This window comes from Cervus elaphus, chromosome 14, assembly GCF_910594005.1.
Source record: "Cervus elaphus chromosome 14, mCerEla1.1, whole genome shotgun sequence".
In the NCBI taxonomy this organism is placed as follows: Eukaryota; Metazoa; Chordata; class Mammalia; order Artiodactyla; family Cervidae; genus Cervus; species Cervus elaphus.
Genome location: NC_057828.1, coordinates 9,344,438 through 9,366,859, shown reverse-complemented (window position 1 = coordinate 9,366,859; position 22,422 = coordinate 9,344,438). Strand labels below are relative to the sequence as shown.

Genomic DNA, 22,422 nt, shown 5'->3' with positions numbered 1-22,422 from the left:
CAATGGAACAACAGACTTGTTCAAAATTGGGAAAGGACTATGCCAAGACTGTATATTGTCACCCTGCTAGCTTAACATCATACAAAAGAACAGGCTGGAAGAAGCACAAGCTGAAATCAAGATTGCCAGGAAAAATACCAATAAACTCAGATACACAGATGACATCACACTAATGGCAGAAAGCCAAGAGGAAAGAAGAGCCTCTTGATAATGGTGAAAGAGGAGATTGAAAAAGCTAGCTTAAAATAACATTTAAAAAATGACGATCATGGTATCGGGTTCCATCACTGCATGTCAAAAATGGGGGAAAATGGAAACAGTGAGAGACTTTGTTCTTTTCAGCTTTACAATCACTGTGGACAGTGACTGCAGCCATGAAATTAAAATACACTTGCTCTTTGGAAGAAAAGCTATGAAAACATTGACAGCATGTTAAGAAGCAGAGACATCACTTTACCAACAAAGATTCATATTGTCAAAGTTATCGTTTTTCAAGCAGTCATATATGGAAGTGAATGTTTGACCACAAAGAAGGCTGAGTACCAAAGAAGTGATATTTTGAACTGTGGTTCTGGAGAAGACTCTTTAGAGTCCCTTAGACTTCAAGGAGAGCAAGCCAGGCAATCCTAAAAGAAATCAGTCCTGAATATTCATTGGAAGGACTGATGCTGAAGCTGAAGCTCCAGTATTTTGGCCACTTGATGAGAAGGTGGAAAAGACTCTGATGTTGGAAAAGTTTAAGGACAGGAGGAGAAGGGACATCTGAGGATGAGATGGTTGGATGGCATGATCAACAGAATGGACATGACTTTGAGCAAACTCCCGGAGTTAATGAAAGATGGGGAAGCCTGGCTTCCTGTCTACTACAATCCATGGGGTTGCAAAGGGTCAGAAACAATTGAGTGACTGAACAACACAACAGGAACTGACCATGATGTATCTTGACATTGAGATCTTTGGCTCCATCTAATTGGAATTCACTGAGCAGTTTTAATATGTAGTTGTTGTTTTTGGTTAGTCGCTAAGTCACATGCCCTATTTGAGAAATTATCAGCCATTATTTTTAAAAACTAATCTTGGAGTGTGTTTCCTATACAATATAGTGCTAGTTTCACTGTACATCAAAGTGAATCAGCTACACATATACACATATACCCATTCTTTTGGATTACCTTTCCATTTAGGCCATCAAAAAATGGTGACACGGGAAAGTCAGCCATTATTTCTCTATCTCTTACTCTTTATTTTCAACTTCATGTTCAATAGTTCTTTGCTATCTTCCCACAGGTCCTTGAAGCTATGTCCATTTTCTTTTCAGTCTGTTTTCAAAGTTAGGTTATCTTCAAGCTTATTCATCCTTCTGCCATCTGCAATATATTGTTTAAATGATGTGGTTTTCTAATAATCTATTTTCTGGTTCTACCATTTGGACTGGAAGCCAGTATCGAATGATTTCAATATCTGTGTCATCTCAGTGTTGTCTTCTGTTGATTGCTTTTTCTCTTTTGAGGTTTACCTTGTCTTTAGCTTCACAAATGATTTTCAACTGTATTTGGACACTTGAGCTTTTATATCTTGTGGCTAAGGATGTTATTGGACTCCTTCATTAATCAGGCCTCCATTACTGCCATGTAGGGTGCAAGTCCAAGTTTCCACCTGGCCTCCTCTGACACCAGGAGAAAGGGCCGAGGTTTCTTCTTCACTCATTATGTGGGTGGAAATGTGGGCTGCTTACTTGGACCCTGTAGATCAAGGCAAGGAAAGAATTGGCCATAGGTTTCTGCCATCATGTGTTTCTAGACTAAATCAGCCCAGTTCAGTTGCTCAGTTGTGTCTGACTCTTTGCAACCCCATGGACTGCAGCACACCAGGCTTCCCTGTCCATCACCAACTCCCAGAGTTTAACCAAACTCATGTCCATCAAATCGGTGATGCCATCCTACCATCTCATTCTCTATTTTCCCCATAACCTTCCACCTTCAATCTTTGCCAGCATCAAGGTTTTCTCCAAAGAGTCAGTTCTTTTCACCCGGTGGCCAAAGTATTGGAGCTTCAGCTTCATCATCAGTCCTTGCAATGAATATTCAGGACTTATTTCCTTTAGGATTGACTGGTTGGATCTCCTTGCATTCCAAGGGACTCTCAAGAGTCTTCTTCAACACCACAGTTCAAAAGCATCAATTCTTTGGCGCTCAGCTTTCTTTATAGTCCAAATCTCACATCCATACATGATGACTAGAAAAATCATAACTTTCACTGTATGGAATTTTGTTGGCAACGTAATGTCTCTGCTTTTTAATATGCTGTCTAGGTAAGTCATAACTTTTTTCCAAGGAGCAAGTGTCTTTTAATTTAATGACTGCAGTCAGCATCTGTAGTGATTTTGGAGCCCCAAAAATAAAGTCAGTCACTGTTTCCATTGCTTCCCCACCTATTTGCTATGAAGTGATGGGACCAGATGCCATGACCTTAGTTCTCTGAATGTTGACATTTAGGCTAACTTTTTCACCTCCTCTTTCACTTTCATCAGGAGACTCTTTAGTTCTTCTTCACTTTCTGCCATAAGGGCGGTGTCATCTGCATATCTGAGGTTCTTGATATTTCTCCTGACAATATTGATTCCAGCTTGCGTTTCATGCAGCTTGGAATTTTGCACGATGTACTCTGCATATAAGTTAAGTAAGCAGTTGACACTATACAGCCTTGCTGTATTCCTTTCCTGATTTGGAACCAGTTTGTTCTTCCATGTCTGATTCTAACTGTGGCTTCTTGACCTGCATGCAGATTTCTCAGGAGGCAGGTCAGGTGTTACCATCTATTTAATTTCCACAGTTTGTTGTGATCCACACAGTCAAAGGCTCTGGTGTAGTCAATAAAGCAGAAGTGGATATTTTTGGGGGAACTCTCTTGCTTTTTGGATGATTTAACAAATGTTGGCAATTTGATCTCTGGTTCCTCTGCCTTTTCTAAATCCAACTTGAACATCAGGGATTTCATGGGTCACATGCTGTTGAAGCCTAGCTTGGAGAAGTTTGAGCATTACTTGACTAGTGTGTTAGATGAATGCAATTGTATGGTAGTTGGAACATACTTTGGATTGGAATGAAAACTGATATTTTTCAGACCTATGGTCACTGCTGAATTTGCTGGCATATTGAGTGCAGCACTTAAAGAGCATCATCTATTAGGATTTGAAATAGTTCAACTGGAATACATCACCTCCACTAGCTTTGTTTGCAGTGACGCTTCATAAGGCCTACTTGACTTTCTATTCTAGGATGTCTGGCTCCAGTTGAGTGATCACAGCTTCGTGGTTATCTGGGCCATGAAGATCTTTTCTGTATAGTTCTGTGTATTCTTGCCACCTCTTCTTAATATCTCCTACTTCTGTTAGGTCCATAAAATTTTTGTCCTTTATAGTGCCCATCATTTCATGAAATGTCCTTGGTATCTCTAATTTTCTTGAAGAGATCTCTAGTCTTTCCCATTCTATTGTTTTCCTCTATTTCTTTGCACTGATCACTAAGGAAGGCTTTCTTATCTCTTCTTGTTATTCTTTGGAACTCTGCATTCAAACGGTTTTATCTTTCCTTTTCCCTTTTGCCTTTAGTGTCTCTTCTTTTCTCAGCTATTTGTAAGGCCTCCTGAGGCAACCATTTTGCCTCTTTGCATTACTTTTTATTTGGGATGGTTTTGATCCCTTCCTCCTGTACAAAGTCAGGAACCACTGTCCATATTGATCAGGCCTTCTGTATTATCAGATCTAATCACTTGAATCTACTTGCCATTTCCACTCTAATCATAAGGGATTTGATTTAGGTCATGCCTGAATGGTCTAGTGGTTTTCATATCTTTCTTCAATTTAAGTATGAATTTGGCAACAAAGAGTTCATGACTGAGCCACAGTCAGTTCCCAGTTGTGTTTATGCTGACTGTAGAGAGATTCTTTTTTGGTTGCAAAGAATATAATCAAACTGAATTGGTATTGACAATCTGGTGATGTCTATGTGTAGAGTTTTTACTTGTTTGCTGGAAGAGGGTGTTTCTTATGAGCAGTGTGTTCTCCTGGCAAAACTCTGTTACCCTTTGCCCTGCCTCATTTTGTACTCTAACGCCTAATTGGCCTGTTACTCCCGGTAGCTCTTGACTTCCCACTTTCGCATTCCAGTCCCCTCTAATGAAAAGGACATCTTTTTGCATGTCAGTTCTAGAAGTCCTTGTACGTCTTCAGAAAACCATTCCACTTCCAGTTCTTCAGCATTACTGTTCAGGGCATAGATCTGGATTACTCTGCTTGTCAATGGTTTGCCTTGGAAATGAACAGCAATCATTCTGTCTTTTGAGATTGCATCCAAGCATTGCATTTCAGACTGTTTTGTTGACTGTCATGGCTACTCCATTTCTAATTATGGACTCTTGCTCACAGTAGTAGATATACTGGTCATCTGAGTCAAATTCACACATTCCAGTCCATTTTAGTTTGCTGATTTTTAAATGCCGATGACCACTCTGCCATTTCCTGTTTGACCACTTCCAATTTGCCTTGATTCAGGGACCTAACATTCCAGGTTCCTATGCAATATTGCTCTTTACAGCATCAGATTTACTTGCATCACCAGTGACACCCACAGTTGGATGTTGTTTTTGCTTTTTCTCCATCTCTTCATTCTTTCAGGAATTATTTCTCCACTGATCTCCAGTAGCATATTGGGCACCTACTGACCTGGGGAGTTCATCTTTCAGTATCCCATATTTTTGCTTTTTCATACTGTTCATGGGGTTCTCAAGGCAAAAATACTGAAGTGATATGCCATTCCCTTCTCCGGTGGACCACTTTTTGTCAGAACTCTCCACCATGACCTGTCTGTCTTGAGTGGCCCTATACAGCATGTCCAGTGATTCACGGAGTTATACAAGGCTGTGGTCAATGTGATCAGATTGCTTAGTTTTCTGTGGCTGTGGTTTTCATTCTGCCTGCCCTCTGATGGATAAGGACAAGAGGCTTATGGAAGCTTCCTATTGGGAGTGACTGACTTAGGGGGAAACTGGGTCTTGGTCTGATGGAAGGCCATGCTCAGTAAATCTGTAGTCCAATTTTCTGTTGATGGGTGGGGCCGTGTTCCCTTGCTCTTTTTGACCTGTGGCCAAACATGGTGGAGATAAGGAAGATAATGGCGACCTCCTTCAAAAGGTCTTATGCATGCACTGATGCACTCAGTGCCCCCAAACCTGCAGCAGGCCACCACCAGCCCATGCCTCTACTGAAGACTCCTGGACACTGACAGACAAGTCTGGGTCAGTCTCTTGTGGGATCTCTGCTGCTTTCTCCTGGGTCCTGTTGCACACAAGGTTTTGTTTGTGCCCTCTGAGAGTCTGTTTCTACAGTCCTCTGTAATTTCTGGCAGCTCTATGGTGGAGTTAATTGCCACCTCCTCCAAGAAGGCTTATGCCATATCCAGGTCGACTGCACCCAGAGCTCCTGCCCCTGTAGCAGTCCACTGCTCACCCTTACTTCTGCGGAAGACACTTAGACAGAGATCTGGCTTAGTCTCTGTGGCATCTCTGGGTCCTGGTGCACACAAGGTGTATTTCTAGACTAAGTCAGTATTGTGAGAACTGTTTGTGTCTTGCTAGGCTACTATTATTTTCTGGGCCTTTTCTTGAAGAGATCAACTGCTTCATGAGACTTTTTATCTTTCTGAACTTGTATTCTTTCTGGGTTGCAGTCTCAGGGACCTATTCAGGATTCATAGAAGGCAAAATGACAACCCCAAGGACTCTCATCATTGTAACTCTTTGAATCCCAATGTCCCTAAGCAGATTGACTTCCTCCTTATTTCACAGTCTCCTGTGTTGGTTTCTATAATATGGTCAGGACCTTTATTTGGCAGAAGGAATCCTTAGCAGATGCTATAAGCACAAATATTTTTACCTCATCTTGTCCAGAAATGGAAGGCAAAATTTCCTTTCACAGACACTGCAATATGTTGTATAAAAGGGTAATTTTTTTTATCTTAACTATCCATCTTTACAGCATATATTCTGAAATAAAACATGTTTGAACATCAGTTCATTGTACAGCAGACATATTTGTTAAAGTACTATATGTGCTTTCATGGTGGTAAAATAAGGTCTTAAAATGTGTATTTTTGATTAAGTAATTAAAATCCCTTCTATAAATCATTTTTGTTCAGAAATCATATGTTTTGATATGACATATTTGCCTGCATTTTTATTTTACTCTTTTAAAACTGTAGTGGTGTTCTTTGAATAAAGCAAACACCATTATTCTTTAGACCCTCAAGGAAAATGTGGGCCTCCTCCACCAATAGACAACGGAGACATTACCTCACTCCTGCAATCAGTATATCCTCCAGGAATGATTGTTGAGTACCAGTGTCAGTCCTACTATGAACTTCGGGGAAACAGAAAAGTAGTATGTCAGAGTGGAGAGTGGTCAGAACCACCAAAATGCTTAGGTAAATGCTTTAAACTTCTCTTGAATCCTGGAATAATTTTTATACTCAGCATGATGTTTAACTCTTTATAGCAGAGGTTTTATGGATTAAATAACAACCATTCTTTTGTATGCTTGGCCACCAAGTATTAATATCTGTATATAGAAATAAAGTTAGAAAATTTCATGTTCAAGCAACAATGGCTCCTTTATGAAAGGTCTTCATATGACAACTGACATTATGGATCTTTCGTTATAACATTTAATGATTAAACTAGCAAAGTATCTCATTCTTATAACATTAATTTTGTTAATATGATGATACCTATGTTACACATTTTCAGTGTGTTGGTTTGGAAAAGGTTTGAGGAAGAATTTTTGAACCAAAGTTCTTGAAACCCTGAAATTCTGTAGAAAATATTTGCATATTAATCAAAGGTTCATGTTTATTTTCTTTAACTTTAGAAGCATGTGTAATTTCAGAAGAAACAATGAGAAAACATCACATACAGTTAAGATGGAAAGATGATACAAAACTTTACTCTAAAACAGAAGATAATATTGAATTTATGTGTCAACGTGGTTATCGTCCAGTGACACCACGTCATACATTTCGAACAACTTGTCGGGAAGGAAAGGTGGTGTATCCTAGCTGTGGATAAAACTTTGTCTAAATGCAGTTGTAAAATTGAAATATGTACATGTATTCAGAGTTTTCCTAATTAATTCAGTATTTTATCAAATATTTTAATTTTATCAAGTATTTTTTAACTCATCTTGAATCATAAATCAGATTTGTGTTAAGTATTATGGGGACAATGTAATTGAGAGATGGGAGACCAGTGACTCATTTCTTAAAAGTACCTCATTAAACTTGGCAAATCAAAATATTATGTGTCCTGTTCATGGAACATTTAAAGCAAGAAATTAAATTCAATCACTTCCATGCCTCCTTCCATCCATTAGTTTCCTAAGCTTTCTCAATTACTTGTGAGGCTTTCTGAAACTCTGTTGTAGAATACATGGGGAAAAAATATGTGGAGAGAAATGGAAAAATTTCAAAATATTGATAATATCACTTAACGAACATATAAAGGCAAACTATGTCATACTTCTGTCAGTAATTAAATATCAGTTGTTTATCTTACCTTTGCTCATCTATCAGTAGATGAATAAACCAAAAATGATGAAATACATATTACTTTCAGCTCAGTTCAGTCACTCAGTCGTGCCCGACTCTTTGCGACTCCATGCACTGCAATATTCCAGGCCTGCCTATCCATCAGCAACTCCCGGAGTTTACTTAGACTCATGTCCATTGAGTCAGTGATGCCATCCAACCATCTCATCCTCTGTCATCCCCTTCTCCTTCCTCCTTCAATCTTTCCCAGCATCAGAGCCTTTTCAAATGAGTCAGCTCTTCACATCAGGTGGCCAATGTATTGGAGATTCAGCTTCAGCATCAGTCCTCCCAATGAACATTCAGGACTGATTACCTTTAGGCTGGACGGGTTGGATCTCATCATACTTTACAAGATGCTTATCAAAGTACACATAATAACTCAAATAAAGAACAATGAGAATCACATAGCATAACTACTATAACATGGCATATAAGTGATTAAAAAATTCAACATTAAATATAAACACGCACACATAAAGAAACTCTGCTTTAAACATTGAATAACTTTTTATAGAAAAATATTGGCAAGAAGTGTAAGAAAATATCTAGTAGAGCTAGAGTTGAATTCGCAGATAATAGATGTAAAATGTGTTTAACAACTTTTTACTTACATGAATTCTTGAATTTTTCTGTCTTTAATGTATATCAACTTTGAACCACAAAATATTTTCTAAAATAAAGAAATATGCAAAGTGAAACAGCATGAGCTTTAGAGATCGATTTGGTAATGAACTTTAGGTCTAGTAACATTTTCCTGATTTTGCCAGTACAGCACATTTCAGAAACCTTCACCACCAGTCTGAAATGTGATTTTTATGTTCATACATTTTAAACAGCATATTAAGCTTAAATCAGTTAACTATAAACATCTTAAATTTCTGAATATCATAAAAATTTTATTATTAAAACAGAGCTATAGTTAATTAAGCTAAAATATTTAAGGTGATATCTTGTTACTTTGTACTGCATCAAGTCAAGTGACGTTCTTAGTCCAAGAAGCATGGCCATCACCACTGGTGCTAATTGATTTAAATCTGAATTGCTAGTAACAGTTGGTTTTCTCACCCTTAAATGAAATTGTTACAGTTGACAATTTATCTTTGCTGTAGATGTTAATATTTTTATAGATATTATTTCTCCAAAATTTTTAACTAATGGTTGTAGAATCTGTTTATGACCTGAGGCTGCAAGCAGTTATTATCACTGTTGTCTAGAAAATGGTGATTTTTAAAGATCAGTTCTATTATTTTTCTGCAGTTACTGTCATTCTGTGTAAAGATGAGTGTTAATTTACAGACTCTGTTCATAATCAACTTTCACCTAAAAAGTTTTAGCAAATCTTTAAAATAATTTGTTTTTAAATAATTTTTAATTGACATATAGATGATTTACAACAGTTTCAGGTGTATAACACAGAGATCCACAATTTTTAAAGATTATGCTGCATTTAGAGTTATTGTGAAATGTTGGTCATACTTCCTGTGTTGTATGGTATGTCCTTGGAATGCCTTTATTTTACATATAACACTTAATACCTCTTAATCAAATACGCCTATTTTGTCCCTCCCTGGTTCCCTCTGCCCACTGGCAACCACTTGCTTGTTATCTGTATCTATGAGTCTGTTTCTGTTTTGTTATATTCTTTCATTTTCTTTATTTTTTAGGTTCCACTTATAAGTGATATCATACTGTACTTGTATTTCCCTGTATGACACAAATTTCACAAAGAATAATACCTTCCAAGTCCATTCATGTTGTTTAAAATGGCAAAATTTCATTCTTACCTATAGTTACTTGGCCCATTGTGTATGTGTGTATATATATACACACACATAATGTAGTGGTTTTGGGTAAATCTACTATAAAGATAAGAAAAGCATTATATGTTTTTTCAGTGTAGTCCTGGGTATTGAAGTCAAGCTAGGGAATAGAAGATTTACCTTTGAGTCATGTTGACCCAAACTGATCTGTTTACACTGAGTAAGGAGTATTAATTTCCTATCTGAGATGACTTTTGACTAAGCATATTTGAAGACTTTGTTTTTAAAAAGTAAAAAAAGAGCTGTGAAGTCTAAATTATTTGGTGTGAATCTAGTGTGCAGGGGTGGGAGGTAAAACAGTGGAATTGTTTTACAATTGCCCCACTATTTCAGAAGGCTAGTTACAAAAGAAAAAAGAAGAAAAATTATTAACATTTTCTTCAGTCTTTTCTCAATTGTACTAAGACATTTTAAATTTTTGGAAAATACACAGTGAAAAAATATATATCTATAAATATGTACCTCTAGGGTATGAAGTTGGGTGAAAGCATCATCACTTGTGGTACTAAAGAATAGGCAATGGTCTGGCACCTTAAATAAGTACTAGAGAGGAGAATCTAGACATATTTTGTAAATCTGAAATGTGAAACGCCAGGAGAAAAAGGACTACATACAAGATGGCAAATGTGGAAAAAATAATGAAGAGTGAGTCTAAGGAAGTAACCTGGACAGTAAGAACGCAAATTATTTTTTCAATCTCAGTGAAAGGTTATGATTTTCTAAGCTGAAAATGAGACACGTTGTACTATGTGTGGATCATTACTTGCAAATATGAGAATCTTCAACAAATCTCAGGCTTATTTTTTATTTTAAAAGCAAACTTTATTGGAATATGGTTGATTTATAATGTATAATTTCAAATGCATTGCAATGTGAATCAGCTAAAGATATACACTTTTTTAAAAGGTTCATTTCCCATCTAGGCTATAACAGAGTATGCAGTAGAGTTTCCTGTGTTATATGGTAGGTCCTTATTTGTTGTCTGTTTTATATATAGTAGTCTGTGTATGTCAGACTTCTTTCTTTTTTAAATTAAAGAATTATGAACAGATCCCACACACAGTCAGTTCTCTTGTAGGGAAGTGGCCTTATCATCACACTAAAATGCAAATAATAAATTATGCAGCCCAAGTCTAATATCAAGAAGACAATTTAGGTTTATACTAATGCCTTATGAGAAGTCAATCTTTAAATACATCAAGTATGTCTAAGTGTAAGATATTTTAGTAGTTAAGAAAATATATAGAACAAAATAAAATGGTTTCAGAATCACTCTTAAAAATAATTATTTTTAATGAGTAATTCACAAACACAAAATTAAAAAGCAAAACTCACAATACAATGTTTAAGTGGTTGATATCAAGTTTTTATAAGAAGTGCAGTACACAGGGTTGACAGAAAAATGCCATGTTCATTTTTAAATTTTTATATTTGGTATTTGCAGTTATTCTATTAAAAATAGATTACTTTTAGAGTTACATAATTGATTTAAGTTAAATGGAAGAAATAAAACAAAGAAGTGTAGTTTTGAACCATGAAAAATAAAATCTGACTTTACTCAGGTATTTTGCATACAATAAGCTTACACTTTTTCAGCACACAGTTCAAGAAATTTTGACAAATGTATACAGTTGCATAAGAATCATCTAATCAAACTATAGGCAGTTGTGCATGCTAAGTCACTTCAGTCATGTCTGACTCTGTGCGACCCTATGGACTGTAGCCTGCCAGACTCCTCTGTCCATGGGATTCTCCAGGCAAGAATACTGGAGTAGGTTGCCATTACCTCCTCCAGGTGATCTTCCCCACCCAGAGATCAAACCAATGTCTCTTACATCTCCTGCATTGGCAGGCAGGCTCTTTACCACTAGCACCATCTGTTCAATAACCCCAAAAGAATCTTTTGCAGACAATCAGCTTCTTTGAATCCTAACCTCTAAGAACCATTAATTTGGCTTCTGTGACTGTAGTTTTGCCTTTTCTGAAATGAACAGCCCAAACCTGGGAATAAACAAGTGTCACTCAACTGGTGGGTGGATAGACCCTTGTTCTTATCAGCCAACTCTGTTAGTCATATGTTTCACTACTAGAAGTAAAATTATTGAGATGTTATCCTTATTCACAGATCGTCCCTGGATAACAGCATCTCTATTTCAGGCTTGTGCTGTGTCCTGCTAAGTCACTTCAGTCATGTCTGACTCTCTGAGACCCCAGGGACCGTAGCCTGACAGAGTCCTCTGTCCATGGGTTCCCAAGCAACAATATGGGAGTGGGTTGTGATTTCCTTCCCCAGGGGATTCTGCCAACCCAGGGATCAAACGCCTGTCTTTTAAGTCTCCTGCATTGTCTTGCGGGTTTTTTTACCACTAGGACCACATGGCATGATGAAGTCCACAATGAGGACACGCCTGAGTGACTGAACTGACTGAACAGAGCGCTATCTGGGCTGAGAAGATTGGACTTCAAGTCACATTTAAAGACACTTGCTCCTTGAAAGCAAGCTATTTAATTTCACATCAAGTTAAAAGACATTTGCTCCTTGGAAGAAAAATAGCAAACCTAGACAGCGTACTAAAAAGCAGAGACATTACTTTGCCAGCAAAGGTCTGTGCAGTCAAAGCTATGTTTTTTCCAGTAGCATGCACAGATGTGAGAGCTGGACAATAAAAAGGCTGAGTGCTGAAGAAGTGATGCCTTTGAACTGTTTGCTGGAGAAGACTCTTGAGAGTCCCTTGGCCGGCAAGGAGAACAAACCAGTCCATCCTAAAAGAAATCAACCCTGAATATTCACTGGAAGTACTGATGCTGAAGCTGTAGTTCCAATGATTTGGCCACCTGATGTGAATAGCCGACTCATTAGAAAAGACCCTGATGCTGGGAAAGATTGAAGGAAAGAGGAGAACGGGACAACAGAGGATGAGATGGTTGGATGATATCACTGGCTCAATGGGCTTGAGTTTGAGCAAACTCTGGGATATAGTGAAGAACAGGGAAGCCTGGCATGCTACAGTCCATGGGGTCACAAAGAGTCTGACAGGATTGAGCAACTGAACAGGTCACGTGCCTAATTTTTTAAGCAAAGGATGGTCTCTCCTCACAGCCAACTTGATTAGTGAGTACACTCTGTGGGTAGGTTGAGAAATTTCAAATTACCTCCCACTGACTCCTTAATGACTGATGGTTCATTCTTCAATTTACAACTTATGTGTTTTACTGCAAGCAGCAAGAAGAAATTACATGAGTCTTCCATAGTTGGGTTGGCAATCTCCTGAATTTCACCTTGGATATTTTGTATGGTGGTTAGTTTTGTGTTAACTTGGCCAGACTATAATACTTAGGTGCTTGGTCAAATTATCAGTTTGGCTGTTTCTCTGAACCCATCTTAAAGATATGATTAACATTCACTCACAGACTTTGAATAAAGTAAATTACATTTTATAACATGGGTGTACGTCATCCATTCTGTTGAAAGATTTAAGAGAAAACCCTGAGCTCCATCCAGGAAAAAGCAACTCTGCCTCTCAAGGCCTTCAAGCTAAAAACTTAAACACTCACCCTTCCTGCATTTTCCAGGCTACCACCTACCCTACAGTTTTCAGTCCTAATGGTCTTCACAATCATATAAGCCAGTTCCTTAAAACAGATCTCAATCTGTGTGTGTGTGTGTGTCTGTGTGTGTGCTGGGGAGTTTGGGAACTCTATATTTTCTGCTCAAATTTGCTGTGAACCTAAAACTGATTAAACATAGAGCTTATTTTCTAGTGAAGCAATTGTACAATTAATTGCATGATTTCCTAATCTTTGGTCCACTATATTATTCTTTATTTTAGTGTTAGAAAATCATAATTTGTATCTGGAGATATGACTTCCTAGTAAGAATTATGTTTCTAGCTTCCCTTGAAGTTTGTAGCCCAGGAATACCTAGTGGTAAGATTATTGTCTAAGAAGACATAAAATTAAGAAAAACTAGAAAAACTAAGTTTTAGTAAAAACTAAATACTTGTCGTATACTACATTTCAAGATACTGTATAATTAATATGTGGGATCTTCACAAAGATCCTTAATACTGGGCATGGTTGTGGTTTAATTGCTAAGTCATGCCTGGCTCTTGCAACTCTATGGACTGCAGAATGCCAAACTCCTGTCCATGGGATTCTCCAGGCAAGAATACTGGAGAGGGATGCCATTTCCCTCTCCAGGGTATCTTCTGAACCCAGGAACTGAACCCAGATCTCCTACATTGCAGGCAAATTCTTTAGTGAGCGAGCTATGTGGGAAGACCATAGAAAGGGGAGTTCATATACTGAGTAAGTAAGTGATTGTAGATATTTCACAGATGAAATGGAAGCCACACAACTCATAGTGTATCACTGAAGACCTCACATCAATATCATTGTTATGCCATAACTTAAATTCATATTAGTCTGTCTCTAAATACTGTGCCATTAACAAAAATGTTATACTACTTCTTAAATGCACAGGATATTTTATATAGAATTCTACACAATTTTATATAATACAGCAATACATGAAAAGAAGCAGAAAAAGATGACGGAGCAGTAAGAAGGGTAGATTGCCAGCTTCCCAACAAATACATCAAAAACTCATCAAAATATTGAACAACTCTTACAAAGCAGGCTCTAGGAGACAGCAGAAGACCCCAGGCCTCCAGGGTGGCAAGCTAAGACCCCTCGAATGAGGTAGGACAAAAGATAAGACATAAAAGGTGAAAAGAAGAGATGCAGAATTTCAGGATGGGAGCTTGTACTGAGACAGGGCGGGAGTCGTGAAGGAGGCAGAGTTTCCATGCATTAGGAAGCTCCTTCACAGGCGAGACCAAGGAAGGCCTGAGGAATCTTAGAGAGCTGGGTAAAGTGGGAATGTAGAGGGCAAAATACAGAGAGAGCTAAATTTTCAGTCCATAAGCAACTTGTGGACCTCAACGCCGACCAGAGGGCAGGCGCAGGGAGCCGAGAGAAGCATTCTCAGGCTCTGCCTAGGAAGCTTTGGCCTGAAGCGCAGAGCAGGACTTGAAAGAGGAAGCGCCAGCAGAGATTCCAGGGGTGACAGGGAGCTGGTGGCAACGCGGAGTTGTTGAGATAGCCCCTTTGACAGGTACAGAAATAGACGTGTCTAACACTACCAAAGTAGTGAGTTTTCCAACGTCATATTGAACCCATAGACATCCCAAAACCTACTGCTGGACCCTACACTGCCCTTCAGAGAGATGAGATCCAGCTCCATCAACCAGAACACAGGTACAAGTCTCCCTAACCAGGAAACCATCACAGGACATTATTAACCCCATTCACGGGGTTCAACTCTAAATCTAAGAAGTAATAAGACCATGAGAACTTTTTCTTTCTCTTTCTTTTGAACCACAATGTTTATTCCCCTTGCATATTTTTATCTTTATGTTAGTCTTTTGAGGTGCTGCGGATTTTTCCTCAATTTTTTCTTGCTTAAAATTTGTTTTCAAAACTTTTCTTCCTTTCTTTGTGATTTTTTTATTTGCCTTTTTTCTGTTTGACTGTTTTTCTTATCATTCTTTGCCTGCTGTAGCTATTCCTTAATATATATATTATATACATAATATAATTATAATATTAATATATATTTTAATAAAATATAATTTATTTTATAAGTTTAATTTATTAATTTATTTACAGAATAAAAGATATTTTAAAAATATAAATATATTTATTTAAAATATAAAATTAAAAAATATATATATTACATATAATATAATATGTAGATATAAAGATGTTTCACATGCATCTTTTATCTTTGCTTTTCTATTCTTTTATCTTTTCTTTGACACCTTCCTTTTCTCTCACTTCTCTTTTTTTAATGTCATTCTTTATTTTTTCACTATGTATGATAAATTGCTATGTTTTCTTTACTGTATTCCCCAGTTGGCACTCTGCTCAGGCTCAGATTTCTGGATTGTTAGTTAGTTATGTTTTTAATTGATCAATATCATTTTTGCTCTCCTTTGTTCACCAAGTCAATCTCTATTACAGTCTTTGGAATACTTTGGTTATATATGTGGGCAGGTAATTGTGTGTATATGCCCCATTATTTTTTTGATCACCTGCCTGTTCTTATCTTTACCATTTATCTGGATTCATCTTTTATTTCATGTCATGTCTTGCCTCTTGTTTGGTGTGTTTTATTTAACTCCCTTTAATCCTGTAACAAATGACTTATGCAGTCTTGGTCCCCCTTCCAAGGATTGTGTCCGAACCACTGAAGTGGGGGCACTGATTCCAAGATCCGAGATTACTAGAAAACTAACCACCTCCCCACAGATAATTAATGAGAAAGTCCACGAAGGCCTAGATTTGTACACAGAGCCTGGAATCACCAAGCTGCCAATGGCGTAAACTGCAGGACACTTTACACAAACAACAGGCAAGACAAAAGCAGAAAAACAAGCATCAGCAGACAGGATTCCCACAGACAGTCCAGAATATGCTACCTGACACAACTTTGCCCATTAAGGAAAGCAAAAACAAAAAACAAAACTCACCTCCTCCACTACAACAAGGCTCAAGTCACCCCTAGCAAGAAATCAACAAACAACTGAAGCAACATTTCCCACTGAGAGAAAAAAAAAAAAAAAAGAAAGAAAGAAGAGACAAAACCCTAAAGTCTGGGAAAAGGAGGCTTCAAATGGAGTAAGTTAGAAAAAAAGGAAGAAAAGAAAAGAGAGAGAAATATAGCACAAATGAAGAAACAAGGTAGAAACTCAAAAGACAAAATAAACAAAGAGGAAATAAGCAAACTTTCTAAAAGATAATTCAGAATAATGACAGTAAAGATCTTCCAAAGCATCACAAGAAGGATAGAGAAAATGCAAGAAACAATTAATACAATACAATTACCAAGAGCCTAGAAGAAATGAAGAATAAACAAAGACAGATGAATAACACAATTTCTGAAACTAAAAATATTCTAGAGGAACCAATACTAGAGTAATGAGGCAGAAGAATGAATAAGAGAAGTAGAAGATAGAATGGAAGAAATAAGTGTTGAAGGGAAAAGTAAAGAAAAAAAAAAGAAGAGAAGAAATCTATGACAACATTAAACTCACAAACATTCGAGTTATAGGGTTCCCAGAAGAAGGAAAGAAAAAGAACTGCACTGAGGAAATTTTTGAGGAGATTATAGTTGAAAATTTCCTCAACATGGGAAAGGAAATAGTCAATCAAGTCAAGAGGCACAGAGTCCAAGGAGAAACATGTCGGGACACATACTAACCAAGCTAACAGATATTAAACACAAAGAAACAGTATTAAAAGCACCAAGAGAAAAGAAACAAGTAACATACAATGGGAAGCCCATACAATTAATAGATCTTTCAGCAGAAACTCTGCAAACCAGAAGTAATGTCAGGATATATTTAAAATACTGAAAGAAAAAAAATCTACAAGCAAACCTACCCTATCCTGTAAGGATCTCATTCAAAATTGATGGAAAAATCAAAAGCTTCACAGAAAAGCAACATTGGAGAGACTTTAGGCCCCCCAAACCGCATCACAGCAAACAGTACAGGGACTTACACAGGCAGGAATGCAGGAGAACGAGAGGGCTGCAGCAGCCCCAGCACTGAGAGACGTCACGAGACACACACGTCAGCAGTTACTCTACACACAACTGGGTTCAGTGCTCCCACCAAAGGATACAGACCGGCTGCTTAGACACAAAACAAGACCCATACATTTGCTGCCTACAAGGGACCCACTTCAGACCTAGAGACACATGCAGACTGAAAATAACAGGATGGAAACTGATACCCCATGCAAGTGGAAATCAAAAGCAGCCAGAGCGGCAATTCTCATTTCAGATATAATACACTTTAAAGTAAAGAAAATTACAAGAGATAAAAAAGGACTCTACATAATAATCAAAGGATCAATCCAAAAAGAAGATATAAGAAAAGTAAATATCAATGAATCCAACATAGAAGCACCTCCTTGCATAAGGCAAATACTAACAGACATAAAAATGGAGATCAAGAATAGCACAATAATAGTAAGTGAGTTTAACATCCCACCTACACCAGTGATCATCAACAACAGAAAATCAATAAGGAAACACAAGGCTTAAATGAAACATTAGACCTCTTGGATTAGTTGATATCTTCAAACTTTCCATCCAAAAATGCAGAATGCAGTTTCTTTTCAAGTGCACATGGAACCTTCATTCTCCATGATAGACCACAGCTTGGGCCACAAATCATGCCTCAGTAAATTTAAGAAAATGGAAGTCATACCAAGCATCTTCTCTGACCACAATGCTATGAGACTAGATATCAATGACAGGGAAAGAAGTGTAAAAAACACAAACACAAGGAGAATAAGCAACACATTTCTAAATAATAAAGACGTTACTGAAGAGATCAGAAGGGAAATCAAAAGATTCATAGAAAGAAATGACAAAGAGAACACAATGACCCAAAACCTATGGGATGCAGCAAAGCAGTCCTAAGAGGAAAGTTTATAGCAATACAATCCTACTTGAAGAAACAAGAAAATCATCAAGCAGACAACCTAACTCTACACCTAAACCAGCAGATAAAAGAACAACAACAACAAAACCACAAAATTAGTAGAAGAAAGTAAATCATTAAGATCAGAGCAGAAATAAGTGGAAAAGACATGAAGAAAATGATAGTAAAGATTAATAACTAAAAGTTGGTTCTTTGGGAAGACAACGTTGACAAACCATTAGCCAGACTCTTCAAGAAAAATAAGGGAGAAAAATCAAATCAGCAAAAGCAGGAAAGAGAAAGGAGAGGTCACAACAGACAATGCAGGAATACAAAAGATCATGAGACTAATATGAGCTACTGTATGTTAATAAAGCGGACAAATCTGAGAAAATGGACAGATTTTTAGAAAAGTTCAACCTCCTTCAATTCAAGACTGAACCAGGAAGAAATACAAATTATGAACAAGCTAACTGGAAACACTGAAGTCGAAGCTGTGATGAAAAATCTCTCCAAAAACAAAAGCCCAGGGCCAGATGTCTTCACAGGTGAATTCCATCAGCCATTTAGATAAAAATAATACCCATCCTTCTAAAATCCTTCTAAAATTTGCAGAGGAAAAAGCACTTCCAAACTCATTCTATGAGACCAAAATCACACTGATGCCAATACCAGATATAGATGTGACCAAAAAATAAAATAAAATTATAGGCCAATATCACTGATGAACAGAGGTGCAAAAATCCTCAATAAAATTACAGCAAACAGAATTCAGAACACAATACAAACATCCTGCATTATGATCAATTTGAGTTTATCCAAGGATGCAAGATTCTTGGATATATATAATCAATTAATGATACACCATGTTAACAAATTGAAAGCTAAAATCATATGATAACTCAAATATATTCAGAAAAGTTTTTGACAAAATTCAGGCCCCATTTATGATAAAAAAAAACCTCTTCAAAAATGGGCATAGAAGGAACTTACTGTAACATAATAAAGGGCGTATTCAACAAACCCACAGCAAACATTATTCTTAATGTTGAGAAACTGAAAGCAATCCCTCTAAGATCAGGAACAAGGAAAAGGTGCCTAGTCATGCCACTAATATTCAACATAGTTTTGGAAGTCTAGCTACAGCAATCAGAGAAGAGATAGAAATAAAAGAAATCCAGATTGGAAAGGAAGAAGTAAAACTCTCACCACTTACATTAACGTGATAGCATATATAGAAACACACAGCTTTTGAACTGTGGTGTTGGAGCAGACTCTGGAGAGTCCCTTGGACTGCAAGGAGATCCAACCATTCCATCCTAAAGGAGATCAGTCCTGGGTGTTGACAGGAAGGACTGATGTTGAAGCTGAAACTCCAACACTTTGGCCACCTGAGGTGAAGAGCTGACTCATTTGAAAGGACCCTGATGCTGGGAAAGATTGAGGGCAGGAGGAGAAGGGGATGACATAGGATGAGATGGTTGGGTGGTATCATTGACTTGATGGACATGAGTTTGGGTAAACTCCAGGAGCTGGTGATGAACAGGGAGGCCTGGCGTGCTGTGGTTCATGGGGTCACAAAGAGTCAGTCAAATTGAGTGACGGAACTGAACTGATACATAGAAAACAATAAAAATACTCTCAGAAAATTACTAGAAATTATCAGTGAATTCAGTAAAATTGCAGGATATAAAATCAATACACAGAAATCCCTTGTATACCTATAGAATAACAAAGAAAAATCAGAAAGAGAAATTAAGGTATCAATTCCATTTACCATTGCAAAAAAAATGAATAAAATACCTGGGAATAAACCTACCTACAGAGAAAAAAGAACTATATACAGAAAATTATGAGACACAGATGAAAGAAATGAAAGATGACATAAAAGCTGGAGGGATAGTCCTTCCTCCTAGGTTGGAAAAATCATTATCATGAAAATGACTGCACTACCAAAAGCAATCTAGAGATTTAAAGCAATATCAAATTACTGATAGCATTTTTCACAGAACTAGAACAAAAATTTCACAATTTGTATGGAGACACAGAAGATCCCAAATAGCCAAAGTAATTTCAAGAAAGAGGAATAGAGCTGAGGGAATCAACTTATCTGATTTCAGACTTTATTACAATGCTATAGTCATCCAGAGAGCATGGCACTGGCACAAAAGCAGAAGTATAGACCAATGGAGCAAGATGGAAAGCTGAGAGGTAAACCCACACATCCACGGAAACTTATCTCTGAGAAAGGAGGCAAGAATATACAATGGGGAAAATACAATCTCTCCAATAAGTGATGCTGGAAGAACTGAACAGCTATGTGCAGAAGAATGAAATTAGAACACTTTATAACACCATACCCCAAGATAAACACAAAATGGATTAAAAACTAAATGTAAGACCGGGAAGCGTAAAACTCTTAGAAGAACACATAGGCAGAATACCGTATGACATAAAACATAGCAGGATCCTTTATAACTCACCTTCTAAAATAATGGAAATAAAACCAAAACAAATAAGTGGGACCTAATTAAACTTCAAAGCTTTTGCACTGCAAAGGAAACTATAAACAAAGTGAAAGAGAACCCTCAGGATGGAACAAAATAATTGCAAATGAAACAATTGATAAACTATTAATTTCCAAAGTATCCAAGCAGCTCATACAACTCAATACCAGAAAAACCAACAAGCCCATTAGAGAGTGGGCAAAAGACCTAAACAGACATTTCTCCAAAGAAGACCTACAGATGGCTAAAAAACCCATGAACATTACTCATTATTACAGACATGCTAATCAAAACTACTATGAGATATCACCTCACTCCAGAACAAATGGCCATAATCAAAAAATTAACAAACAACAAGTGTTGAAGAGTGTCTGAAGAACAGGGAACCTTCTGCACTTCTGGTGGGAATGTAAATTCATACAGCCACTATGGAAGATAGTATGGACATTCCTTAAAAGAAAACAAGGAATAAAATCAACCTATGACCTAGCAATACCACTTCTGGGCATATACCCTGAAGAAACCAAAACTGAAAAAGACACCTGTACCCCAGTGTTCATTGTAGCACTACTTACGGTAGTCAGTGCACGCAAACAACCCAGATGTCCATGGACAGTTTAATAGACAAAGAAGCTGTGGTACATATATACAATGGAATACTACTCAGTCATAAATAGGAATGCATTTGAGTCAGTTCTGATGAGGTGGATGAACCTAGAGCCTACTATACTGAGTGAAGTAAGTCAGAAAGAGAAAAGCATATATCGTATATTAATGTACTTATAAGGAATCTAGAAGCATGGTACTGATGAACCGGCTCACAGAGCAATGATGGAGATGCAGACAAGGAGAACATGCTTTTATGAACAAGGGTCGGGGAGAAGAGGGAGAGGGTGAGATGAACGGAGAGAATAGCACGGATGCATAAACACTAACATATGTAAACAGATACCAACGGGAATTTGCTCTCTGACAGGGAACTCAACTAGGGCTCTGTAAAAACCCAGATGGGGTGGGCATGGGTGAGAGGTGGGAGGGAGATTCAAGAGGGAGAGGATATATGTGCACCTGTGGTTAATTCATGTTGATATATGACAGATTCAAAACAATATTGTTAAACAATCATGAATCAATTAAAACAAATGAATGTTTAAAAAAAAAAAGAAGGAGGAAGTTCTCTCCTAAAACTTTAAGAAGTGGCACAGTTCAGTTACTCAAACAAGGTCAAGTGTCAGGTTTGCTGTTGATCAATCACTAACCAGTGTTTGACTCTGTGACCCCATGGACTGTCGCCCGCCAGGCTCCTCTGTCCTCTACTGTCTGCTGAAGTCTTTCAGGTCCATTGAGTCTATGATGCTATCTAACCCATCTCATCCTCTGCCTCCCCTGTCTTTTTTGCCTTCAATCTTTCTCAGCACCAGGGTCTTTTCAATGAGTCAGCTCTTTGCATCAGGTGGCCAGAGTATTGGAGATTCAGCTTTGAAATCAGTCCTTCCAATGGATATTCAGGATTAATTTCCTTTAGGACTGACTGGTTTGACCTTATGGTTCAAAGACTCTCAAGAGTTTTCTCCAGCACTGCAATTCAAAACCATCAATTCTTCAGTGCTCAACATTCTTTATGGTGCAACTCTCAGATCCATACATGACTACTGGAGAAACCACAGCTTTGACTGAATGCGCATTTGTCAGGAACATGATGTCTCTCCTTCCAGTACACATTCTAGATGACTGCAGCCATGAAATTAAAACATGCTTCCTCCTTGGGAAGAGAGTTATGAGAAACCTAGACAGTTGTCAAGTTAGTAAATGGTGCATAAGAAGGACAGGGAATCCTGGCGTGCCACAGTCCATGGATACGCAGGAAGTCAGACACAAATGAATGACTGAACAACAACAATAACAACATATGAAGGAAACAGAGGGTGGGAACACAAGAAGCTTTATTGTAACTGTGCAA

The 22,422-nt window shown here is 37.6% G+C and overlaps 1 protein-coding gene across 5 annotated transcripts in view; it reads left to right on the top strand.

Annotated features, from left to right (window-relative positions):
* Positions 1–7,626, top strand: part of LOC122707784 (complement factor H) — a 192,174-nt gene extending 184,548 nt beyond the window's left edge. The window contains exons 4-5 of one of the 5 annotated variants that reach the window (XM_043923643.1): positions 6,297–6,479; positions 6,923–7,626. In XM_043923643.1, coding sequence (XP_043779578.1) covers positions 6,297–6,479; positions 6,923–7,119 — 380 coding nt within the window. In that variant the 3' untranslated portion in view covers positions 7,120–7,626. The remainder of the gene's footprint in view (positions 1–6,296; positions 6,480–6,922) is intronic. The other 4 variants (XM_043923642.1, XM_043923641.1, XM_043923644.1 and 1 more) reach the window with 4 other exon arrangements.
* The last annotated feature ends 14,796 nt before the right edge of the window (positions 7,627–22,422 follow it).